We start from the raw sequence: 9618 nt of genomic DNA, 5'->3' as shown, positions 1-9618 counted from the left end.
ATTTGTACATCTTTGTAAACTAATAAAATAATGTCAATATGATTTATAATCGTTCAAAAAGATTTTTCTTTTACCATCATTGAACCTCTGTTTATATATATACACACACACACGCACACACAAGTTGTTAAGCTTAAGTTTTACTTTTTTCTCTTTTTATTTTGATTGTTTTTTGGTGCTAAAATTCATTTGTTTTTCCTTACTTAAACAAGAACAAAACTTACAAATGCTATATCTACCAGTTGTCTAGCTTAAGTTTTACTCTTTTTTTCCTTTTACTTTTTTATTTTGCTTGGTTTTTGCTGCTAAAATTCCTTTGCTTTTCAAAGCTTAAGCAAGAACAATGCCACACCGATAACTGGTGATGGTCATCTATTATTCGTTGAAAATAATCACAAATTGGCGAATTACAATGAATCTAGAAAAATGGATAACCTAGTTGGAAATCTGTTCAACCTATTGAATATAATTGGGCAAATTCCACTTTATCCCCAGTGATTTAGTGTTTTTTTACATAACTCCCATATGGTTTCAAAAGCTATACATAACCCTCTCATGATTTGGATTAAAGTATCAAAGTGACGGAAATGATCATTCGTAACGGAATCACCTAAAACGTAAAAAATCCCCTTATGTAAAGTTGAAAGTTATTTATTAACCAAAGGGGGTTATGTGTATATTTTGAAAATTATAAGGCGGTTATATGGTAAAGTATTAAATCATAAGGGGATTATACGGTAAAATATAAAAATCATACGGGATTAGTGTGTCATGTATTGATAAGGATAATTTCGACATTTTTAGAAATTTCGTTACGAATGACTATTTCATTCACTTTGACACTTTAATCCAAACTATGAAGGGATTATGTATAACTTTTGAAACTATAGGGGAGTTACGTAAAAAAGTACTAAATCATGGGGGTAAAATGTAATTTGTCCAATATAATTTTACAATTAGATTTACAAAAGTTTCAACACAAACTACAAAACAACTGCCAGAAAACTCTACCTCACACAACTACTAATGCTCAATTTAGTCACGGCAGAATCTTCACTTTCTGTAAAAAATTCCAATTCCTTCTAAATGGTCATTGGTTACAAAGCAGAGTAACTTAGTTTAAAGTTGGATACAAAGATTGAATCGATGCATAATTGTTAGTCTCAATTCAGGGTTCGAAGAAAATTGAGGTAGATGTTATTTGGTAAAAAAGGTAGGAATTGCCGATTGAAATATGCTACTTTAAAAAGTAATAGAAGAATTGAGAACTCTAAAGATAGTGCGATGGTGAGAGGAAGGGAGAAGAGAGAAATGCAACAACATAAGAGAAAGATAGAAAGGGTGACTAATGTGGACATGGAAAGAGAGAATGAGGAAAGAAACCATCACCAAAACGGAAAGCAATTGCACTTACCGATTGGCCCGTAAAAAGTTTCATGTGTGATACTTCAAATCATCTAATGACTTAGATGTGTCCGTAACTCTTGCGAATTATCATCATCTTCTTATTTCCCATATATGTATGTAGCTTGACATGAAATATATGAGAAGTTTTCCAACGAAGGAGAGTAAGAGAAAATACTTTGGTGATGGTTGTCATTTTGAAATTTCAAGTTTAAATCAAGAGATAATTTTATGAACCTCCCTTGAGGTTTTATGAAATATCACGTAGCACCCTTGAGGTTTTCAAAATCTCACTTAGCACCCATTGAATTGACATTTTGATAATATTAAAAGCCCTTCCAACCAAAAGTAATATTAAAAAATTCATGTTTGAGGAGAGAGATTATTTTAGTGCCTTTAATACCCTTAGGCTATAAAAAATGAACATTTTACAAACCAAGGAAAAAAGTACTAAATTGGAACCATCTTAAAAGTGGGGAGATGAAAATTGATAAGATTTTATGTTACAGCTAATTGTCACTTTTACAGTAGAAAGAGATAGTAAAAGCAAATACTATTTTTTAAACCATTTCTACTAATAGAACCCTTCATAGCGTCGAAGGTAATTAGCATGTAAAATCATATATTTGAGCAAAAAAAACTAAGTAATAGATGAAATTTAACTTCAATATCATACAAAAAATTTACTTAAAATAGATAAACTTTTTTTATGGGTGTAAAATATGAAAATTTTATTATAGAAAAAGTCTGAATTTGAAAAACTATTTGGAGTTTCAATTACTTTAATTCTCTTGCGCTCTACATGAATAGGAATAAATAAATAAATAAAATTGTGAAACACCAAAAAAGGAAAAAAATAAAAAGAACCTGCAGCTATTCTTCTCCAAATGCATTGAATATTTCATTGATTAAATCCGATATTTTATTGACATTTGCAATTCAATTATACATACATGCATATATATATATATATATGTATATATATATATGTATGTATGTTTGTATAGACATTGTTAAAGAAAAGTAGGAAATTTAGAGAAAGAAAACCAAGTTTAGAAAATTTAAATATGAGGTTATTATTGACAATTCATCACCTTTGATATTAGTATATGGCCCTACTATCACTTCAAGGGTGCTAAATGAGATTTTGAAAAGTTTAAGAGAGCTAAGTGATATTTAATGAAACCTCAAGGGAGGTTTCTGAAATTATCCCTTAAATCAACTAAGGAAAAAGACTTGATGCACCTCCTTAAGGATTGCTAGATTTTATTTTATTTAAAGATTCTTCATTGACTCCTTGGTTTAAGCTGTCAGTAAACATGGAAAAAGGCCAAAGAAGGATGTATAGCTTTGATTTGAAAGCAAAGATTTCCATTTTGTATATGTGTAAGTTAATTTTGCTTTAAAAAATCCAGGTATACTTCCTTCAAAAATAAAAGTAAAGAAAAAACACAAAGAAAGAAAAATAGGTAAAATTTTGCATGGATGGTACCATGTATATAAAAAAAGCCAGAGAGGAGCAAATGCAATGCGAAAATAAGAAAAGTTTCGATACATGAATCTTTTTTTCTGTCGGCAGTTAAAGGTTGAAATTTCAGAAATTAGAAGTTTTGGGTTCATATTTCTCTCCCCACTTCTTATATTCCACACTTTCCCTGCTCTAAAAAACAAAGAAAAAATAGTATTCTTTTTCTTTTCTTTTAGTACTTTTCTAAATCACCACTACAAATAAAATAGAACCCATAAAAATGTTATATTCACACAAAGTGGGATACCTAAACCTATTCCAACATAAACTAAATCAAGATGAGTTCCAACGTCATAACCCACATTAGCTTTAAAGTCATGAAACCGTGAATCTATGAACTATAATAATGTCTCATCCACATCTAGAGGATTTGCTAGCTATAAATTTCCAAGAATTTAACATAACTACTTAATTCGGTCCAGTTTAGGCAACACTGGTTTGGACTATAATCAAGTTTGAAATCTTTAAAAAGCTTAATGTCATGAATTTGAGGTTATTACCAAGTTAGCCAAGGTTTCAATTCACTGTACAGTCTCATTAATTAACGATCAACCAAATGAAGTAATTAACACAATAAATTTGGTTGACAAGCAGCCAGTTTACTGGATTATAGCAGCTTAATGTTTGCCTTGTAAGCTAAAACTTTGGCAGGATAAGGTATTATACTGGCAATATAAGCAGTAAAACCTTGAAATGATACTGCTTATACACCTGCATCATTGTTAACATTATACTTTCAGAAAATTGGGTGGCTGTAAATCAGTATATCAACCAACCAAATGAACGAACAATGATACATCGATATAAGGCATCGAACAGTAAAAATATCCGTTAATCTTGTACCTAATTGGATTAGCAAAGAAATTATTTCAGCACCCGAATGAATACTGTCTTTACTGCAGGTTCTGTCAACCAGGATGACCATCATACAAAAACTACATTTTCCCTATTTTTTCTGCACCACCTTCTCGAGAAGGGAATGGCACAGGTTGCAGAAACGTTTTTATATGCTTGGTCTGATATTGAGGCGAGAAGCAAGCTTCTGACCTAGAGATTTGTCAGCCTGCAGCATGTAACATATTTTTAGTCACTTTTCACATCAGTAAGTACTGCATTTTCCATGGCTATCACGAAGAAATTACAGGTTCCCAGGAAAGCATTGCAAAATTCGAGAGAACAAGAATGACGCAAAAATATATGTGACGCATTGAAAGAGGAAAAGAAAGAGATGGTTTACCTGAGACCAGTATGAGATCCAAATACTACGTATCTCGTAAGTGACCCTTGGGTCAGATAAGGCATCAACCCAGCGGCAGATAAAGCGTTCTTGTCTGCAAAGACAATTAGATTGTATCAGGCAGAAAACGAGAGATCACTTGATAACACACCTAATGGACATGAATAAAGAACAAACCTGTCTGGTGCAAATGAACGGTAGCGCTCACCAGGTTGTTTGAAATTGTTTTCTTTTGGAATTATAGTCTGAGATAAGAGCAATAAGCATTTAGACAACAGAGTAGATGCTTAAATTTAATCACCCCATTTCACTCTCAGGAATGAATTGTAACGAGCAGGTTTTAAAAATCCTATGAAGAAGAAAAATGCAACGACTTTATTTGGCATAAACATATAAAAATATTGCAGCTAAGTGTTACAAGACCACATAAAGGCCCAAAAATGAATTACAGAGAAACAAGTTCTAGAAAAGGATGAAGATTGCACAATGCAATATAAACCATATTCCAGTTCAGTTTCTCATCTATAAGGAGCACCAGCAAAAGGAATGTACCTTCTCACGTCTTCCAGTGAGAACTGCAGAAGGAATTGGGTGCATCTCAGCATGCCTGACAGGATCATACCGCGAGGGGAAGTAGTCCACCTGTAAATTGATATCACATCAGATCACCTAACACAAACTAACTAACTTGCAATATGAGGATCTGATGGGAGTAAAAATGGTAGTATTAACATATATAGATTGCACATATCAGATAACTTTTTGAGTGCTACTATAATGAACATTCTGCTACTAAGATTGATGTTGATATGCTAAAATAATAAATCATTTATTGTTTACCTAGTGCAAGTAAAACAATGTGACACAAGGACAAAATGTGCAATCTGTTGTGGGGGGAGAGAGAGAGAGAGAGAGAGAGAGAGAGAACCTCCTCATCTCTGTGCATGAAGTTCATAAAACCGTCATGGTGATTGTTGTGGTGAGCACACTTGGGAGCGTTGGCGGGTAGCTGCAAATAATTGGGTCCAAGACGGTGCCTCTGCGTGTCAGCATAGGAGAAGATACGGGTTTGGAGTAACTTATCATCAGAATAGTGTATTCCTGGCACCACAATAGCAGGGCAGAAAGCCAGCTGCTCATTCTCATTAAAGAAATTATCAATGTTTCTGTTCAAAACTAGACGGCCTACTGGCTGCAAGGGCAAGATATCCTCAGGCCAAGTCTTAGTCACATCAAGTGGGTCAAAGTCATATTTGTCTTCATAATCAGGATCAATTGTCTGGATGAAAAGCTTCCACTCAGGGTAGTTTCCAGCTGCTATGGAGTCGTAGAGGTCTTGAGTAGCATGGCTATGATTTGCTCCACCAACCTTAATAGCCTCTTCCTCCAGCAAACTCTTTACTCCACAAGTGGGCTTCCAGTGAAACTTCACATAATGTGCTTTCCCTGCCTTATTGATCAATGTATATGTGTTAACACCAGATCCATCCATGTGCCTGTAATCCTGTGGTACACCTATATCATCAAAGAGGAAAGTGAACATGTGCAAACTCTCAGGATGATGGGAAAAGAAGTCAACGATCCTCCAGTTTTCCTGAATATGGGACTTGGGATTTGGTTTCAGAGAATGGACCATGTCAGGAAACTTCATGCCATCACGGATGAAAAAGACAGGAAAATTGTTCCCCACCAGATCAAAATTTCCCTGATTAAGAAGAATCACACTCAGAAGTTGGAAAACTCAAATGAGATCAAATGGAAAAGCTTAATATCATGATGGAACACTCGTTGAATAACAGGGTTTCAGTTGAATTAACAATTGATGAGCAACCACACATTGCCTAAAAATGTTTTGACATGCTTATCTGGGAAAAGATACCAGCTGGTGTGTGTATAAACACACATGCTTAATGAGAAAAACATTACGGGTCCATATGTATTAAGTGCATAAACATCTATTTCATAATGACTACAGCATCATGAATGGATAGTATTAAATGAACAGCTTAAAGATTCCTCTTGATTATAGACAACGTGAAGCAAAATTCTAAGCATGCAGAAACTCGTAGGTTCATGCAAACAGAAACAGCACAAGCTGTGTATCTGCTGCATGATTCAAAATGTCAATACTGCCTGAATCAGTAAGACAGCTAATACACTGCAGCAAGTCTGATAAACTAAAGCATATAAAAACAGGTCTGAATGGAGTGTGCTAGTCATAAACTAAGAAGCTAACACTCTGGTAACCCAAGCATTCATTCCTCAGAATAACAATGACATAGTACCATGTAGAGGCTTATTAAAGTCAACATCAATGAAAACTGTTCATTGTTAACAAACATGCAAATTAAGGAGAATAGAGTTAATCTATACTGTTATGCATGTTTACCAGGCAAGAAGATAATATACTAGTATGTATCGCGTAGGCATGCTTACCAAGGAAAGTAAAACTAGTTCCTTAAATACATAATTTATTGCATGCATACTGATGAAAGAAGCAGTTGTCATTCTGTTAATACATCATATTATCACAAAGAAATACTGTAGCTCCAAAGGTACAGTACGTGTTCGTGCTTGTCAATCAAAAAGGGGGAAAATCTCTTTCTTTGCATCTAATCAGAAAATAGAAAGATGTTTAGAATTGGAGCTACACATGCATCAGTAAACACCGAAAGAACAGCCTGAAATCTGTCTCTGACACAAAATCAAGCAAAGCTGACAACCACTTAAAATAGGATTAGTGATTGTGTGCTACTGTCTCACACCAGCAAGCTCCTGGCATTCATGCCTCCGAGCTAAAATACTGATTTGGTATCCTTGTAGAGACCTTTATATTTGACCCACAAAAGACAAAAAGTTGGAGAAAAATGAAGATTGTATAAGAGAAAAGCCATTCGCAATTTACTATATGTCACACCTCTCTGGTGTAGAACTTCACTGCAAAACCTCGAGGATCCCTTAAAGTTTCAGGACTGCCCCTTTCATGTATAACAGTTGAAAACCTCACGATGACAGGGGTCTGGACACCAGGGGTACGAAGGAAATCAGCACAAGTGAGCTGAGATATATCATGTGTGACCTCAAAGAACCCTTTGGCACTAGCCCCTCGGGCATGAACAACACGTTCTGGGATCCGTTCCCTATCAAAATTGGCAAGTTTCTCCACCAAATGGTAATCTTCCAGAAGAACTGGACCTGGAAAAATTTTGAGATAAATTCAATGCATCACTTGTTTTCGAATCATTGGTTGTATGTGAAAGAAACAAAATTAAGTGCAGTTAGATGAGCTAATCAACTTTATCATTTTATTTCTTATAATAAATCTAATATTCATGAGTTATGCACTTCTTCAAGCATGAACATAAATGAGACAGTAATATATGGGGCGTCAATGTCAAAATTTGAAATGAAACGTTACATAGACTGCATATCACATGAATTAAGAATTAACATCAATGCATAAATGAGCTCAGTTCAATATAAGCAACCCTCTTCTCATGGAAAAAATGTTTCAACAGAGTCAGATCAAGATATATCTTGCTGAAGACCAAAAGCGGAACTTGGAAGCCTCCAAAATAAAACAGTACAAACATATACCTCACTTAAGATTCTTTAGCTACTCAAATAGCTATATAAATGCAGAATAAGGTTTGTTGATTACATACTCTAAGTTGATAATAGATATGTTTATTAAGAAAAATCAGCTCATATCAGCCTCATAAAGTACATTGAATTTTGGTCTTTCCTCATTTATTTTCTTTGCTTGTTTTAGCTCTGCAGGTCTTTCATTACAGGATGATAGACGGAGGAGTCTGCACGCTATGAGGATGATTCCATGTATCATTTCTTTTCTCTTAAAAGTCTGAAAAACTTTGCTGCATTAATTAACCAATTTTGGTGGAACACTAAAGTTCAGAAAGAATTACTCTTCATAAAGCCGCAAAATGAATGACATGAAGTCCACAAGCACAAAGGCCATGCAAAACCATATGAAGCATAAGACATACCCCTTGATCCAACTGTCAGAGATGAGTTATTGTTCCAAACAGGAGCCCCGGAGTTTGTAGTAAAGAATGTAGAGTTGTATGCACTTGATGGACGAAACTGCACCACATCATGAAGAAAAGCATAATCACTACTGAGAAAATTTTCACAAAAACTTCCAAATGCCACAGCCACTCACCAAAAATATTGGAAACTAAAGGCAATATGAAATAGTATACTACACATTTAAAGAAACGAATCACTATTTCTAGTTTTCCAGCCTCGCAATTCTTAAAACAATAAAATTTTTTGTACTTAAACTGAAGACCCAACTGAGAAAACTTGAAAAGAAACATTTTTGAAGCATTATTGAATGAAATTCTGTACCTTGTAAGGATCCATTGATGACCCTTTTAGTTGAAGAAAAGAAGATACAGAGGAATTTTGGGCTCTAAGTGTTTGAGTACGAACTACGAGGAGGGAATGGCACACGGCCTGTTTATATTCTTCGTCGATGGTAGTTAAGTTTCTCTGGAACAACCCTTACGCCTAGAAAAGTCCACAGACCGTTGGATCTGATGGACCCTTTGATTTTAGTAAGCCATGATCAAGGATTAGGCTTATAAGAATAGCAGATTGGTGGGGATTTTCAGGTGTTTGGGTTAATGTTATTGTCAGTGCAACTGATATGCCAAACTGATTAGTTTAGTAAATGTATCTTCGGAATTTCTTCCATTGGAATTGGATGGAAATTAGTGAATATGTATCATTCGAGCTTCTTATTCTTGCATGTTTTGATTATTTTAATTAGAAGTTGTTTCTCAAACTTTATAACACTCAATATTTTCAATAAAATCTAGAGAAAAAATAGTACCTCTTTTGAAAACGCATATTTCAGAGTGATAACATTACCTTTAGTTAATAGAAAAAATGACATAACATATAATAATCAAAGCCGTAAATAAAAAGAAAATACACAATTTAGTACTCGTAGAATAATTTTCTGAGCAAATTGACACAAAAAAATGGAAAGAGTTATCCATGGCTCGATGAATCCAAAGTGGAATGGGTGTTTGTGCAACTAGAGTAGGAGATTATAATTCTCTTGTCTGGACTCAGATAGGCAAAATTTTCGGTAAAAATGACGCCACGGCTACACTACAGATAATACTTCAAAATTTGAGGCTACAGAAAGTTAGCCAAAATCAAGGGAAAGCTTTAAGAAGTTTTGAGGCTGGAATTTTTGAGGAAAAATAACCGGAAAGTTAGGTCCACAAAATATATTATGTGAATACCATTAATCTTGACATGGATAAGTTTTGCAAAACAAATTCAGAGCGGCCAGCACATTCGGTCCATTATCTATTTTGTCTCGTATTATTCTGCAGCAATTTATTGCTTAAGAATTATGGTCTAACGGGGGAAATGAAGGGAATTGGGGCACGTGCATACAGGTGAAAGACTG

The 9618-nt window shown here is 34.5% G+C and overlaps 1 protein-coding gene across 1 annotated transcript; it reads right to left on the bottom strand.

Annotated features, from left to right (window-relative positions):
- Nucleotides 1-3575: 3575 nt before the first annotated feature.
- LOC113698290 (catalase isozyme 1) lies at nt 3576-8676 on the bottom strand. Its single transcript, XM_027218064.2, has 8 exons — nt 8541-8676; nt 8177-8273; nt 7087-7364; nt 5098-5874; nt 4722-4811; nt 4347-4414; nt 4170-4263; nt 3576-3995 (listed from the first exon to the last, which is right to left on the bottom strand). The coding sequence occupies exons 1-8, from the start codon at nt 8553-8555 to the stop codon at nt 3936-3938; spliced, it is 1479 nt and encodes a 492-aa protein (XP_027073865.1). The 5' UTR covers nt 8556-8676; the 3' UTR covers nt 3576-3935.
- Nucleotides 8677-9618: the final 942 nt, after the last annotated feature.

The sequence above is a fragment of the Coffea arabica genome, chromosome 7c, assembly GCF_036785885.1.
Source record: "Coffea arabica cultivar ET-39 chromosome 7c, Coffea Arabica ET-39 HiFi, whole genome shotgun sequence".
Lineage (NCBI taxonomy): Eukaryota > Viridiplantae > Streptophyta > Magnoliopsida > Gentianales > Rubiaceae > Coffea > Coffea arabica.
Note: the sequence above shows the minus strand (reverse complement) of the source record. Positions and strands in the feature narration are given on the sequence as shown.

What these genes read in the sequence shown, in the direction of transcription:
- LOC113698290 (XM_027218064.2), bottom strand. An exon ending in TCTGACAGTTGGATCAAGGG is followed by an intron (nt 7,365 to 8,176) that starts GTATGTCTTATG and finishes AAATTTTTCCAG; the next exon opens with GTCCAGTTCTTCTGGAAGAT. An exon ending in CGTTCATTTGCACCAGACAG is followed by an intron (nt 4,264 to 4,346) that starts GTTTGTTCTTTA and finishes TTGTCTTTGCAG; the next exon opens with ACAAGAACGCTTTATCTGCC.